General features: G+C 40.5%; 1 protein-coding gene across 1 annotated transcript in view; it reads right to left on the reverse strand.

Annotated features, from left to right (window-relative positions):
• Positions 1 to 6,252: 6,252 nt before the first annotated feature.
• camk1da (calcium/calmodulin-dependent protein kinase 1Da) overlaps positions 6,253 to 16,860 on the reverse strand; it is an 83,198-nt gene continuing 72,590 nt past the window's right edge. The window contains exons 7-11 of the mRNA XM_086268262.1: positions 16,586 to 16,698; positions 15,922 to 16,000; positions 15,689 to 15,776; positions 14,900 to 15,161; positions 6,253 to 13,794 (exon numbers count right to left, since the gene is read on the reverse strand). Of these exons, the coding sequence (XP_086124388.1) occupies positions 13,670 to 13,794; positions 14,900 to 15,161; positions 15,689 to 15,776; positions 15,922 to 16,000; positions 16,586 to 16,698 (667 nt within the window). The 3' untranslated portion in view covers positions 6,253 to 13,669. The remainder of the gene's footprint in view (positions 13,795 to 14,899; positions 15,162 to 15,688; positions 15,777 to 15,921; positions 16,001 to 16,585; positions 16,699 to 16,860) is intronic.

The following is a 16,860-nucleotide window of genomic DNA, read 5'->3' on the forward strand; positions in this document are numbered from 1 at the left end:
GGCCGCTCCTCCCTGAGCCTGGTTCTGCCGGAGGTTTCTTCCTGTTAAAAGGGAGTTTTTCCTTGTCACTGTCGCCAAAGTGCTGCTCATAGGTGGTCATTTGATTGTTGGGTTTTTCTCTGTATGTATTAATGTAGGGTCTACCTTACAATATAAAGCGCTTTGAGGCGACTGTTGTTGTGATTTGGTGCTACATAAATAAAATTGAATTGAATTGAGTTGAATCGAATTGAATTGAATTGAATTGAATTGAAGGGGAAAACTATTTTTTGAAGGCTTCTTTTAATGGCATTTCTTTTTTCATCTGCAGAGTCTTTTTCAAAGAAGGAATCAATGTTTCTTTTGCAATATGTCAAATCATGAGTAGGCTGTTGAGGTGGGAGTTAGGGACTTATCTACCTCATCATGCAAGAAATTAAAATGCCCCTCTCCGTGTACAATCACAATTCCACAAAAGTTGGATTGCTGTGTAAAATGTAGATAAAAAACAGGGTGCAATCTTTATCAAATCTAATAACACACATTTCATTAATGATAGAACCTAGAAAACTGACTGGTTTAAACTGACAAAGATTTTTAAAAATGAGGTCATTTTGAATTTGATGGCAGCAACATGTCTCAAAAAATTGGGACGGGCCAACAAAAGGCTGGGAAAATGAGTGACGCTACAAAGAAAAGCTGAAGGAACAGAATTGAGGTTAAACGGCAACAGGTCAGTAACATGATTGGATATAAAAGAACATCTTAGGGAGGCAGAGTTTCTGAGAAATGAAGATGGGCTGAGATTCACCAATCTGCAAAAACTTGCAACTACAATTTGTGGAACAATTTGAGAATAATGTTCCTCAATATAAAAATGTGGAGAGAATGCTAGAAAATATCTTTACTGAAACCCAAAATCTTTTTCTATTATCGTAAAAGACCTTTTAGAATCATCTCTGGTGTAACTATGGTGGTGCAATATGATTTTCAACTTTGTTTGGTTGTTAGGGGCAGTAAAAGGAAAATATATGACTTCCCCCCCTGCTGTTTGCATCCAGAGCTGTCAACCCAAATGACACAGATGATCTTTGCACACAACACGCCACAATCCCGCCTCCATTTCCTGCGACAGTGCTATCTCTTCGTTTCAGACGATCCGCCTGTCATTAGCTTTATAGAATACGCACGATTTGCCGCTCAGCAAAGAACAAAACAAGCAGCGAGCCAAGAGGAGAGGAGAAAACCCTGCAGTGAGAAATGTGATGAAGAAGAGGATGCCTTACAGAGAAGTGGCGAGGAGGGGGGAGAGAAGTGCTGAATTATAGATGAGGAGAAATCAGTTTAAGAAGCACAGAGATCAGTGACTCAGAGCACAAACACACTTACAGAGCCCTAAGTGTTTTTCAAGTTAGCTTGGCAGCCAATTTCAGCGAGAAATGTCTTCAGCGTGCGAGTGTAAAAATGAAGAGCAGTTTTGATTAAGCACAAATTCAGTTGGCAGCTTTCCCATTTGTATGTCTCCATGTATGAATATGTGCATATGTTGTTGTAAAGTGCTGCAAAGTGATGTAAAATACTTTGATTTTCACAATTTTCGTCTCAGTGCTTTGGACTGTGTGTCAGACGGAAAACTGATTTTGAATAAGTTAGCACATTCGTTCCTCTGTATTCAGCCATGATAAAAAGACAGTTGGGAGGAATGTCTCCAACTGAGATGGAGGGGAAAGTAAAGGAAGTGTGACGACCTGAACCACAGGAAGCTCCAACAGGCCAAACTCTGCTAATAAAGAACTAATATTAATACAGCTTATCTTTGATGAGCACATATAGACCTTCAGGCTGATGCCGCTCAGTGCGGTAAAGTCAACGTCGTCTTAACCACTTACTTCAGTTGATAAGAAAAAAAAGAAAAAGTAAACTTTCAAAGAGAGATTTCTTTTTTCATGTTAGCTGATTAACTGTAATCCTGAATGGGTACAAAGGCTGAGAGTATCCTGCAGCTTTCATTGGTGATCTCTTTTAAGCTGTTTTTGGAACCAGTGTGGAGTAAAATTTAAACATGGAAGAAAGTCAACGGTAGCTTAATCTGTGTTTCCAGGGTTCGTGGTTGTGGGGTTAGGGTGATGGGAATATCATGGGACCTTTGCAACATTGCGTTGGAATTGGAAACATAGGACCAAGAGACCATGGGACATGGCTCTCAAAACATAAAACATTGGGATAGAATCCTGGTAATATAGGATAGCAGGGACACTGAGAAAGTTCTTTTAAAACAACGGATAATGGGAAGATAGAAACTTATAAACACAGAACCATGGGACCTTGTGATGTGATCCTGGGAACATACATTTTTGGAATAGGACATTGGGTACATAGAACCTCAAAAACAGAGAAACAATAGGGATGGGAACCTGGAAACACAGGACAATGGGCACATAGGACATTGGGGCAGAACCTTAGGAATATAGGACCTTGAAAACAATGGATACTTTGCAACGAACCGCAATGGGATCATTGTCCCATTAGATAGAAACAACTACTAGTAATGACTTCATGAATTTATTTACAAATAAAAATTTTTTTACCATTAGGCAAATAATTATTAATAATACCCTCACAGATGTAACATTTTCTACAGCTACCTTTAGTACTATTCTTTTTTTTAGACTCCTTTTTTTCTATTGATCCTTCTGAGTTCATTTCAGCAGACGGACTCTGACAGTGGGCTCATCTACAGTGGGGCAAAAAAGTATTTAGTCAGCCACCGATTGTGCAAGTTCCCCCACTTAAAATGATGACAGAGGTCAGTAATTTGCACCAGAGGTACACTTCAACTGTGAGAGACAGAATGTGAAAAAAAATCCATGAATCCACATGGTAGGATTTGTAAAGAATTTATTCGTAAATCAGGGTGGAAAATAAGTATTTGGTCAATAACAAAAATACAACTCAATACTTTGTAACATAACCTTTGTTGGCAATAACAGAGGTCAAACGTTTACTATAGGTCTTTACCAGGTTTGCACACACAGTAGCTGGTATTTTGGCCCATTCCTCCATGCAGATCTTCTCGAGAGCAGTGATGTTTTGGGGCTGTCGCCGAGCAACACGGACTTTCAACTCCCGCCACAGATTTTCTATGGGGTTGAGGTCTGGAGACTGGCTAGGCCACTCCAGGACTTTCAAATGCTTCTTACGGAGCCACTCCTTTGTTGCCCGGGCGGTGTGTTTTGGATCATTGTCATGTTGGAAGACCCAGCCTCGTTTCATCTTCAAAGTTCTCACTGATGGAAGGAGGTTTTGGCTCAAAATCTCACGATACATGGCCCCATTCATTCTGTCCTTAACACGGATCAGTCGTCCTGTCCCCTTGGCAGAAAAACAGCCCCATAGCATGATGTTTCCACCCCCATGCTTCACAGTAGGTATGGTGTTCTTGGGATGCAACTCAGTATTCTTCTTCCTCCAAACACGACGAGTTGAGTTTATACCAAAAAGTTCTACTTTGGTTTCATCTGACCACATGACATTCTCCCAATCCTCTGCTGTATCATCCATGTGCTCTCTGGCAAACTTCAGACGGGCCTGGACATGCACTGGCTTCAGCAGCGCAACACGTCTGGCACTGCGGGATTTGATTCCCTGCCGTTGTAGTGTGTTACTGATAGTGACCTTTGTTTCTTTGGTCCCAGCTCTCTGCAGGTCATTCACCAGGTCCCCCCGTGTGGTTCTGGGATCTTTGCTCACCGTTCTCATGATCATTTTGACCCCACGGGATGAGATCTTGCGTGGAGCCCCAGATCGAGGGAGATTATCAGTGGTCTTGTATGTCTTCCATTTTCTGATGATTGCTCCCACAGTTGATTTTTTCACACCAAGCTGCTTGCCTATTGTAGATTCACTCTTCCCAGTCTGGTGCAGGTCTACAATACTTTTCCTGGTGTCCTTCGAAAGCTCTTTGGTCTTGGCCATGGCGGAGTTTGGAGTCTGACTGTTTGAGGCTGTGGACAGGTGTCTTTTATACAGATGATGAGTTCAAACAGGTGCCATTCATACAGGTAACGAGTGGGGGACAGAAAAGCTTCTTACAGAAGACGTTACAGGTCTGTGAGAGCCAGAGATTTTCCTTGTTTGAGGTGACCAAATACTTATTTTCCACCCTGATTTACGAATAAATTCTTTACAAATCCTACCATGTGAATTCATGGATTTTTTTTTCACATTCTGTCTCTCACAGTTGAAGTGTACCTCTGGTGCAAATTACTGACCTCTGTCATCATTTTAAGTGGGGGAACTTGCACAATCGGTGGCTGACTAAATACTTTTTTGCCCCACTGTATGTGCTTGTCCTGCTTCTCCTCAATGTAGCAGTTGATACTGTTAACCATAATATTTTATTAGAGATTACAGCATGCTGTTAATAGACCTCTCTGCATTGAATCATACTTGTTATTATTATTATTATTATTATTATTATTATTATTGTTATTATTATCTCTGGCTCTCTTCCACAGCATGTCTTTCATCCAGTCTTCCTTCTCTCTCCCCAACCGGTATTTAAAAGTAGAACTGGAGGCTCTCTTCTGTGGAACTCTCTGCCTCTCTTCTTACTTATTTTCACTCACTATGTGTTTATACACCACTCAGCATTTCCTCTCCCTCACTCTCAACAGGTCACAGCAGACGGCCGCTCCTCCCTGAGCCTGGTTGTGTTGGCATTTTCTTCCTGTTAAAATTGACTTTTTCCTTCTCACTGTTGCAAAAGTTGCTCAATTGCAGGGGGGTGTCATCTGATTCTTGGTGCTTTCCCTATATTATTGTAGGGTTTTTGGGTGGATGGGGTGGCTGTACTCAGGATGTGGAGCAGGTCATCTACTAATTGGCAGATTGGTCTTCAATCCCTGGCCGCTCCCAAATATCCTTGGGCAAAACACTAACCCCAAGTTGCTCTCTGATGGTTAATGAGGGATAAAGGACAATGGGGACGTAGATGCTCTCCAGCTTACAATAACAGCATTAGAATTGCCACTAATGTTATATGTTTAAAATGTTCGTTTAATATGATACTAGAGGCAAAAGATATGCATTGTAAGCATGACGTTAACTTCACCAAGACTTAGCAGCTAAATAATACAAAAAGTGAAATTACACCTGAACACCAGAGTCACGTAGTTGACACACAGCATATCAAATGACATGACTGGACTAAATGAAAAGTCAGAGGCTCCCACAAATGAGCAGGATTCATTGACTGGTGATGATACACATCTGTACAGCAGTTCATAACAATCAATCCCATAGCTGTTAACTCAGACAAAATTCTTATTTTAACCAAAACCTGATCAGCGCAGTTTAACAATGAATTTGTTGTGACGCTGGGCTGCTGAAAGGTTTATAAACTTCTGTCACTGAAAACTTCCGCTTATCCTTTTCAGGGTCGCGCTGGAGCCTATCCCAGCTGTCATAGGGCGAGAGGCGGGGTACGCCCTGGACAGATCGCCAGTCTGTCACAGGGCTAACACACAGAGACAGACAACAATTTGCGCTCACACTCACACCTGTGGAAAATTTGGATTAATCAATTAACCTATCCCCACAAACTGCATGTCTTTGGACGGTGGGAGGAAGCCGGAGTACCTGAAGGAACCCACGCAAACACAGGGAGAACATGCAAACTCCACACAGAAAAACCCTGGCCTGATGGTGGAATTGAACTCAGGACCGTCTTGCTGTGCAGCAACAGTGCTAATCACCATGCCACCGTGCTGCCCGTAGTAGTGAAAGCTATCACTACTACAAAAATACAGAGTGATATGTTGTATTTCCAAAGTTTTTTCTGCACTTTTATTGAACCCTTAGTTGCAATGACACATGAGGACATCCAATAAGTAGTGATAACTGGAGTGTAAACCAAAGGAGAACGTGTTCAAGTAGAGTGTTCACTTTTATGCTGGACAGTTACATCTGTTGAAAGGCAAGGCGTGCCTTTAGTGTTTGCAAGATCTGTCCTCTGTGTGTAAGCCATCTGCTGTACAGCATATACATTACATGCAGTCAGACTGTAGTAAAGAGTGTTTGCTCTAGTTCCAGATTCATGGATTCTTGAGTATGTGAGTGTTTAAATATTGAGAGATAACACACAGTCGAAAGTGTTTACATTTGCAGGAATGTAGTTGTCATTCTGACACTGTGTAGTGCTAATAAGTCAGTCTCATTTTGTCGAGTATGCACACAAACAGACAGAGAAAAAGAGTAAATGAGAGTAGAGAGTCATTTTACGATCATTCAGGATTTATTCCAGGAGAAAAGACAAACAAAACACAATCAGTCACTCTGGCCTGTGTTGTTATGGTAACTCTGATATGTGCACATGATTGTCAAAGGCATCTGATATACAAGCCCCATCAACAGAAAATCATCATCATCGAAATCATCATTATCACACCACATTTAAGTGCGGCAGGCAGTGGCCGCTCCGATAGGTGAGAGCATCGTCGACGTAACGACAGTGCACAGGATGAGAGTTTGTTGTGGTCACATGCAGAGAGTAAATACAGCCAGCTAAATTAGCAGGCTCTGGACAAGGACACCTACAGGGAGACACCAGGGGCCAAAGAGCAGCATGTGTAGAGTTTTAGTCCTACAAAGAAATCTTAGCGAGAGAGATTCTCTCAACTGGTCAGTTAGCTGTTCAGGTTAGAGGTGGTGGAGTGTTTTTAGCATCAGCTAAACCAAAGCTAGCTAATGCATTTACTAATGCTAACAAAGTCTAACAACTTTTTCAGTCTAAGAGGACACTGAAATAGTTGGTAACAATTCAAATACATGCTTGTAGTTCCTTGTAAGTTTCAACATAATGCTACTGAACAATTGTATAGACTTTAGCTAGGTAAAACCACCCCCGCTAATTAGTCTACATACAACACACAGTCAGTAGCTATATATATATTTTAAACTCTCTAGCCTTTGCATTTATGACATACAAATAAGTAAGGAAAGTATCAGAGAATTTAGCTACACAATATACGTTATCAACTTAGCCAAACTAAATAAAAAGCTAACGCACATATGGTAAGGTAACATAGTACATTTTAAAATCATAAAACTAAAAGTTCTTTATATTTGCACTTTTGATTCAGTTTTTAGATGCCTTAGATGCATTCACTTGCACTTTTCTTGAACAGAGCTTAATAGTAATCCCTAATTCCTAAATTTACTATTAATTTTCTTCATTGATTTTTCAGAAACTCCTTACACACCAAACACTTCCGCGTGTTAAAAAAAGGTCAGCTAGCATGCTTTTGACAACATCCATTAGAAACTACTTTCCCCACAATGCACTGCAAATTTTTAACCTAAACAAAAAACCTAGATGAAACTCAGCTTATGACCAACTACTGCTTCCATAAAATCTAGTTTTCAAGCAATGAAAGGCTCTTTTTGAGATTTTAAGTCATCTTGCTCATCTTCTGAATACATTTCACTTCCATACAACTAAAACCAGCTTTAAGTATAAATTCAGTGACACAACCACTATTTAGTGTATTTTCAATTTGCATAATAAAAACCTGAAAAAAGGGCAATATAAATGCATGTACTTCCAGTCACATGACAACACAGTCATTCTAATTAGCAGAATTAAAGCAACTTTCATAGTAATAAACATAGTTAATCCAGCAAATAATAATAGTGATAATAATAGTAAGTAATTCCAGGGGTAAATTTTGCCAGTTAGAACAAATACTCTGCTTGGCTCTTGTGGACCCGGTCATCTCAACCTGTGTACGTCTTCACATAATACAGAGATACGAACATCATACAAGGGCATATAAGATTATGCAAACACTCATGGTAAAGTTGAAATCTTGAAGCACTTTTTTTCAACATGCTTGTGTTTTTTCATGAAGGTGCAGTTTTTTTTCTTCATAAAAAAAAAAGAAAGAAAGAAAAGTCAAAGGATGGTGAGTTTAAAGTGGAGAGAGCGAACGTCCGTAACAGTGTGTTTCACAGCTTTGGATTTCTCCCGTTAGAATGGCAAAAAAACAAAAACGTAAGCCTGAGTTCAGTAAACGATGATTTCACCTTTTTAGTTGGACTGACACTGAAGTGATGGTGGAACACTGATGGCATTAAACTGCGCTGTGCAGCTCTGCTGATAGCAGTCGCGTGCTGCCAGACAGTTTCTGAAAGCTAACCGCAAAGTCGGGAAGTAAAGGAGACTTGAAGCTGCTTTTTTTTTGTTACATTTTTTTTTACATTAAAACATTCCATAGAGGATACAATCAACTTCCCTTGCAAACTCACTCGTTCATTCACTCACTCAGACATGCCTGTACAGCAAAGCATTCGTAAATATTACCTTGAAAATGATCATCAGTATTCACAATCTATTTACAGTAGCATGGAAAGACTCATTTGGATTACATTTATGTTCTCTCTCTCTGTAGCAAACAAAAACAGCAGACATAAAACCACAGAGGAGCATGAACCTGAACCCTCTGCCTGCCTCACAGCACATTCAGAAGCCCACACGTCCAAGCTAAAGTGTACGACTTCACATTTAATGAACGGTATTCCTAATTCATTAACCTCTTTGAACAACCTCTTAAATCCCTAATGTAGCTCATTCAAATTCAATAATAATAGGTAAATGAGTGAAATGGTCTTGAATAGATTTAAATAGAGCTGCTGATGTTTTCTTTTGTTTCCTGATCATGCTTTCCAGAAATAAAAAACATTGACAACACACTTCAAATGTTTTTAAAAAATGCATAGCAATTAATGGGTAAATCGACGCGATAACAGTGAAGAATAAGATTAAGGTGGTCATTGGAATAAAGCCCTTACACGGTAGAAAGTTCCCTTCGGTATACATTGACGTCACAGTCGGATTAGTTTCCTCTCAGAAAAATGTGTTGGAATAAATGCAAACCTTCAGAAATCTCAACTATCTGTGCGCAGGCATGTTCAAACATTAGAAGTTTGCTTCTTTTTTGACTGCCCTGACCCACGCTGCCTTAAATATTCATACTCATCGAACTTCAGACTTGCTTGGTTGCTACAGCATTGTGCATAAAGTAACAGAAGTGTTTTCAGCCAATGAATAGTCTTCATGACACCGAGAAGTGCATGCATCAGTAGTGTCACCATATATTATGCAAGTTTTACAATTTATCCTATAGTGCTTGAAAAACAGTACATTCTGCGGAGACTGTAGTTTTATAAACAAGAACTGCAGCATGATTAGTGGTTTTCGCAGTCTTCTATCCATTAAAAGGGTATTTAAAATGTCAAATATCCCACTGCCACAGACAGAATGAAAAGCTAAAGATATACTGACTTTTTATTTCTCCAATATGGGGTGGGCCCACATCCCATAATGTGACTAACTGAACTTAAAATACATAATCAGTAGTTTATGGTCTTTCTGCGACTTTACATTGTGCATTATAGCTGATGGATTTCTATGTTGTCATCCTTCAAAAGATTATAAATGACATTTTTCTTCCCCTGAACAACCTTCAAGCAAAGCCAATAACGAGCGCACCTACAAAAACAGGCGTTTTTTTGCGCATAATGTTTTGGCCGAAACCTATTAGAAACACATCACCTTAGACACACTGCTGGATTAGGCTGGAAATTTTGCTTCATCACACTCACATACTTGGACCCACATCTTATTTTTGAAAAACCAACAGAAGGAAGGACTCTGGGGTCAGAGCTTCAGATGGGGCAAGAACTTTGTAAACTAGGTAAGATACATTAAACACAATGCTGGTTTTGGACTTTTTGTGGGATTATGGCTTAGTCTATGCTAGAGAAAAATAGGATGATGACCTGGAACTTGCATTTTCAAGTTTTCTGCTTTTACTGACGAAAGCAACCAGTCTCCAAACACAGACTCTGAATGGCAGAATTTAGAAATAATTGGTGTGTAAATTAACACACTTTAAAAACAGACAAATTGCCAACACACTGCAATCAATCTCAGTCAGTGTGCTAGTGAGTGCAACTCATCTGCAAGAGGATTTGTCTCAACTGGTTGTAGTCTGGTTATATTCCAATATAAATGCAAGGTTGCCAAGCACCGATGCCATTTTTGGAATAAATTGCCATCATGCAGCAACTAAGTCATTACTTATAGAGCCATTTCTGAGTCTGTTTCAAATCTATGAGGTTCTGATGAATTTCTGTGTATGAAGATGGCAACAAATTAGCAATTTTAACCAATTTATCAAAGTTAATGAGTGTTATCACAAACAGACAGCATGTAATTACCAACTTGTTTCCATTCCATCACAAACTGATAGCAGACTGACTTGGTCTTATTGCCATTTTATTGCCTTCCTGACACACCAAAGTTGCTTTGAAGGGGGCAGCTGACTGCGAGTGGTTGCAGACTGGTCCCAGTGTTCGAAGCAACCATTTCAAAGGAAGCAAGATCATAATATCGTTCTACATCGCCACAGTAATTTTGGACATGCTGCAATCTTCAGCCACTTTTACCCTAGTGTGACTTTGTCATTAGCTGACGATAGGAAAAATGCAGAAATACTTTAGAAACATTACTCCTTATCCTTTCCAGTGAGGGCAAAAGAGATGATAAACTAGATGGTAGATGGAGTCTAACACACAGAACTGTGCAGTGAACCAAAAATGAATTCGAGAAAACTTCGGTGAGTGTAGATTTACTGTCATTTTCACCTTAACCCAAATTTTATCCAAATGTGGCCTCACACCCACCTCATACTGCCACATATCGAGACAAGCACTATGAACACAGTTTTTTAGCAAGACAATTCAGGCAATAAAAATAATGTAAATGGCAACAGATTTTGAAAAGATAAAAGGTCACAAAACGTTCTCTTTAGGTTATTTTGCAGCTATAATTAAGCCCTTAGTTTCCATCTTGAACAACTTCAAATCTGGCTAGTTTTGTTCTAATTTGTCAAGCACTGCAGAATGAACCAAATTGTCTTCATTACCAAGCAATAGTCTTTGGCTACAATTCAATAAAGGGATCGGTACAATTGCATCGAATAAAGACATGACAATCTGATATGTGTGAGTGAGCACCCTACATTGTACAGCTCTGCGTTCTGGGACAGGAAAGGCCATTAGCCATGTTCAAGAGTTCCATTAGGTGAAGAAAACAAAAGTCGGGTTAGTAGTCAAAAATACTGACTGAGTCGTGGATCTGTGCATTTATTTAGAGCCCTGTTTCCAAAAAAGTTGGGACAACATGTAGAATGTAAATAACGAAGAGAATGCATTGATTTACCATGTCCTAACCTCCGCACTGAATTGAAAATAGCATAAAGAAAACATGAAGTAATATTATATATCATTATATATTTGAAAACAGCAAAAAGTTTGAAAGAGTTGGGGCAGAAATAACGACTGGAAAAGTAGATTAATGCCTAAAAAACCTGGACTTGGGTGTTGCACGCATCACCAGTGACATCAGTACAGCCCTGTAATCTCTTAAAAGGTGGTAAAGCCTAACCTGGGGACACTTGCACATGTTTTAGGGCTACACTGACAAGCATAAACCGTCCATAGAGATCATCAACTGCCACCATAGGACAGGTTAGTTGCAAATTACTGCTGCTGCTTTTCTTTAATGGAAATCACTGCATGCATGTGTTCAGAAATGCTTCTGAAAGCTATCAGAAACATTGCGGAGCAGCTGAAATCCAATATCAAAGAATAGTGGGATAAACATTTTTTCTTTTAAAACTACAGCAATCGGCCTCCAGGTTTTTCAAAACAATTGAAATAAGTGGTGATTAGGAAATATGCCCCTGTCCCAACTTCTTTGAAAAGTGCTGCAGGTATCAGCCAGCGTGGTTGGTGAATCGCTGCTTTCAGTCTTTAATTACATTTCGTGACGTTTCTTGAAAATGCTTCAAAAAAAGCTTCAAAAGTAAGCATCGATGCCCTGCTGTTGCCTGCAGTGAGCCCACGTATGTATATGGTCAATAGAAGTCCAGGTCTAAATTATCAATGCTGAAGTCGCGCACCAACACAACACTACAGTAAGGACACAGCTAACGTCCTGAAGCCTGGATCATTAACTGCAATGCTGGCTGGAACAGCCGGACTGTGACAAACCCCAAAAATAAAAAGACTAAATCAGGAAACTGGTGTTCACCAGCGCACAGTGCAGCTGCAGTTTTCCCTGAGCACTTCTGGACTGGGTGCAGCTTGACAAATAAAGAAGGTGAGATCATGGCTTCGGTAGAGACATAAAGAACGACGGCAGGCTACAGCTTCTCCATTCTGGATTGTGTCTCTGAGGACCCACCAGGCCTTTCTTTTAGTAACTATGCTGCGCTGCCTGTAGCTCCTTGGGAAGTCTAATGACAATCCATCTTTAGTTTCTGACTTTTTTACCTGGACGTGTTTTCCAGTAAATACTTATCTCTATGTGTTCTAATTCTATCCTAAACTTATTCCATGTTTCATAATAACCATTATGTGTGTCCCTTAAAGGGCAATTATTATAAAAGTTTTAATAAAGTAAGAAAATAATAAACAAATCAGAATCTTTCAGACAATAAACAAGTTGTATAATGCTCTGACATCCAATCAATAAAGGTTTACAATCTCTACTCAATCTGATAAACACATGTGAATGGCAGCTAATCTATGTCTGATCCTTTCTGTGCAAAATAGATAAAGCGCTTACTCATGTTTCCACATCTCAACAGTCATATGGTACTTTTAAAGCACTTCTTAAAGCACGAACAAACAAACAGAGAACCAAGCCCATAAGGACACACAAATGTCTTAAAGGTGCTATGTGTGGCATTTTTACACGGATAAACCACTGTCAACATGAATTTGCTACATCTGCATCATTTGTGTTTAAAAAAAACAACGACCGCCTGTTTTCTGTGTTCCACAATTACCAGGTCAGATTGGCAGGGAGATGTGTTTGATTAACAGGAAGTGAGATTTGCTGTTTTTAGACCAAGCATCTGGCGATGATGGGAATTGGGTTCTAATTTAGATCCTAACACAACAACAGCTATTAATAAAGAGGAACTACATGTGGTTCATCTTGGGTATTGTCTCATTTGGTTACACTAATTATGCCAAGGTAGCAATATCAATTTGACAATGATATGTTTGTTACACATAGCGTCTTTAAATTTAACAGCAGTTAATAAAAGTAAAACAATCCGTTTGCCAACAGTCAAACCTAAGTCGGAAAAAAAAACTAAATAAATTGATGCGGGAAAGATCAGATTGAATGGGAAGGTTGAACTTGTATGACACCAGCAGCTCCACCGTGAACCACCAACTGCAGCTCACAGGTGGAGCAGTGGACAACCTTTTATCAGGTAATAATCAAAGCCAACTGTGTGAACATCCCCAGTGTGAGACCGTGGGTGTGCTGTGGCTGTGGCAGGACGAGTTTTACGCTGACATCCTGGTGGGTGTGCAGTATGACAATGGTGGCTTGAATCGGTGGGGTGGCGGTAAAGTCCTCTGCTCTCCCACGAGCAGGGCGGGGTACTGGCTGGGGGGCCTATCCGAGAGGCAGTAAAGCGAAGAGAGGGAGGGACAAAGAAGAGGGCGATCGTCTTCCTCACTGGTCGTCCTCGATCTCTCTTTCTTTCCCGCTCTCCCTGCTTCACAGCGCCGTGGCCTCCCAGCTGGTTCCCCGCGGGACCTGGCGTCACTTGGTTTCCGTGAGAACCGGGGCGGGGACCGCAGATGGGTGTGGCCGGTTCAGCTCCGTCCCCGTGGCAGGAGAAGAAGCTGCAGATGCCAGGCTGCAGGGTGTGACTGGTGCAGTGACACCTGAAAGAAGGGAATGAGAAGCTGCATCAGCTGCTTGTAATACTGAAATCCCTCCTTGATTTCCAAAAGAAGTAGAAGACCACAGGCTTGCATTTCTCACTAGTGACTGGATCACTAAGATAAAATTAGTTTCACTTTGATAAAGAAGTGAAGACATGAAACAGCTTTTGCACTGTACAGCTAAATATGTTGAGGAAAAATACAAAATAACGTAGGTAATAAATGTAACGCTGTTCTGGCCCTTAGCTCATGTAATTTAGTGTAAATTTTATTGTTCAGAATTGTATTACAAGCCCTGCCGTCTACTAACTCAATCTTCGCTGAACAAGGTTTACCACTGTTCATTTCTCTTGCACTAAAATCCAATCCATTTATGAGGTGTGTCTATCTCAAAGATGTAACTAGAGCTACACCAATAAACCGCACTGCTCCATCTTTGAGATGAAGTATTAAGTGTAAATCTGTACCGTACTTACATTAACATTTCCTCTCCATTGTCAGGGCTACCCCTCTAAAAAACCAGAAATCTTGCTGTTTATATTTTCAAACAGCACATTTGACTTTTATAATGAAAAGCAGTATTTTATAGAAATACAGTTAGGTCCATATATATTTGGACAAGAAAAAAGTATGAACAAGGCGTGGAACAGCTCATGATCCAAAGCATGCCACATCATCTATAAAGCAGAACCATTGTGATGGTTTGGGCGTGCATGGCTGCCAGTGACACTGAGACAATAGTGGTTATTGATGATGTGACACAGGACAGAAGTAAACGAATGAATTCTGAGGTGTTCAGTGACATACTCATGCTCAAATTGATTGGGCAGTGTTTCATAATACAGAAGGTCAGTGACCCCAAACATACAGCCAAAGCAACCCAGGAGTTTGTTAAACCAAAGAAGTGGAACACCTATTCAGTATGATCAGGTAAATGCACTTTTTCTGGAATTCATAACGTCCCAAATCCTGAAGACACTGCAAGGCACTGCGCTCCCACACTGTGCCCTAAATTTTGCTCATTCACTGTTACATACTCCTATGAACAGCTCACATATGTTCTCTTAACTTTCTGATGCCACTGACACCACTGAATCATACTCACAATCCTTGTGGGGAGCTGCTATGTTGTTATCGATGGAAGAAATCTTGCTGGCGACAGCGCTGGTGCTCTGGCTCTGCGCCGTCTGGCCGGTATTTTGGCTTTGAGCCGGCTGGTTCTGGCCCGCCTGGCTCTGGCTTTGGGCTGACTTCTGCGTCTGACTCGGCCTAGTCGGTGCGTTGGACGCATCAATGCTGCTCCCCATGCTGCTGCCAAGCTGCAGCCGCCTCATGTGCCGAACCACGGCAGTGGCATTGAACGCTTGCTGTGAAGAGCATAGAAACAAAAGGAAAATCTGATCACGAAACCTTGGGACAATGCACGCTGAGCCATCACAACTTAGGTCTGCACTAAAGTATACCCTGCTTTATCATCCTTCTGTTCACTAATGGGAACTATTGTTTAAAAAATTAACATCTAGCCGTATTTAAACAGAGTTCAAACTAATGACTGAGACCATAAACTCTTGAGCCATACCTTATTATGACGACAGAGTTCAATAACCTGGTAACGTTATGGTAAAATATATTGTGTTAAAATGACCTAGTAAATCATTTTCATTTGTGGAACATGGGAATTGTTTGAAATCTGAAGTTTGTTCTTATTTCTTCTGACTTCTTTAGGGGTAAATAGCTGTTGAGAGGTAGATCTTACCCACGAGACAAGCCAGGTTTTTATTGCTGAGTGATTCACCTTCTAAAAACAGTTGGCTGAGGAGCTGTAATAGGGTAATGTAGTCTATTGCAGTAGAGCCAAAACCACAGAGAATAAACTGCAGTAAACAAAATTTACCCTCCATTTGCTCTTGGCAAAGTTCTTTCTGATCTGCCGGCTGACTGACTCATGGATGTTCTTGCAGAGAGCCGTATCCCCAGCGATCCTGAGATATATATATAACGACACAAAAACACAATTTCTTAGTCAATACTTCTGAATGTACATCAACATCGATATCAATATTGATTTGATGGATTTTTGTGATGCTGTTGTGTGTGTGTGTTTGTGTGTGCATGTGTGTTTCTCACCAGGGGTGTCTGAGCGCCTGTTCACAAGTGAAACGCTTGGCTGGGTCTTTTTCCATCAGTCTGCTGATGAAATCCTTGGCTGGGAGAAAAACAAACCAAACATATAAACACCACATTGTTTTTTACCACGTTAAAACCCACTCACAAAACATTTTGCGACACTGAAAATCTTTGACATTTCGATCAGGGAAAGATGTTTTCAGATGTCAGATGTTGCACTGTTTGGTTTCTACTGAGAACGTGGGCTGTGTGTACCATCTGGTTTTCACTGTATCAGCCAAGTTGACCTCTGTTAATTCTACATTACTAGCAATGTGCAGGAGTGATTTCTATTTGCTCTGAGGAAACTTGACACTTCTGAAAACACAAAGCTTTTCTTGACAGTCCATAAATGCGATTTTATCCTCACTAACACAATAGACTGGTGACTGAAATAGACTTCCAGCCAATAGAACGCTGGTTTTACTTCCAGTCTATGCCCGTAACTGTGCTGGTAATGGATGAAACCACACATCGCACACTTACTCTCACATATTTTCATTCCATGCAGATTAAATCAGCGACTATGATGGAAAGGTGGTGTGTGGGCCATATGTGCCACATGATGGACCGAGGAGGCGGAAGGACAGATGGTGGAGGAAGGAGGAGGAAGAGGAGGCCTCACCTGAGTCTGATATGTCATCCCAGTACGGTGCATCAAACTCATAGTCAGCTTTCAGGATCTGCTCGAACAGCTTGGAGTCGTTTTCGTCGTAGAATGGAGGATAACCACACAACCTGCAGACGAGATATTTATTCTTTTGGTCGAATCTTTAACAGTCACTTATTTTCATTAATAAATGATTTCACTGATTACTACAGTCCCTTTACTCATTGTCACCCTTTTGAAATGACTGCCTTGCTTAGGACACATAGTGTTAAATGCAAACACATGTGTAT

Source organism: Aulonocara sp. 'chitande type north' Nkhata Bay, linkage group LG17 (genome assembly GCF_057382095.1).
Source record: "Aulonocara sp. 'chitande type north' Nkhata Bay isolate Kocher_YH1m ecotype deep benthic linkage group LG17, A_spYH_male_GT1.1, whole genome shotgun sequence".
Lineage (NCBI taxonomy): Eukaryota > Metazoa > Chordata > Actinopteri > Cichliformes > Cichlidae > Aulonocara > Aulonocara sp. 'chitande type north' Nkhata Bay.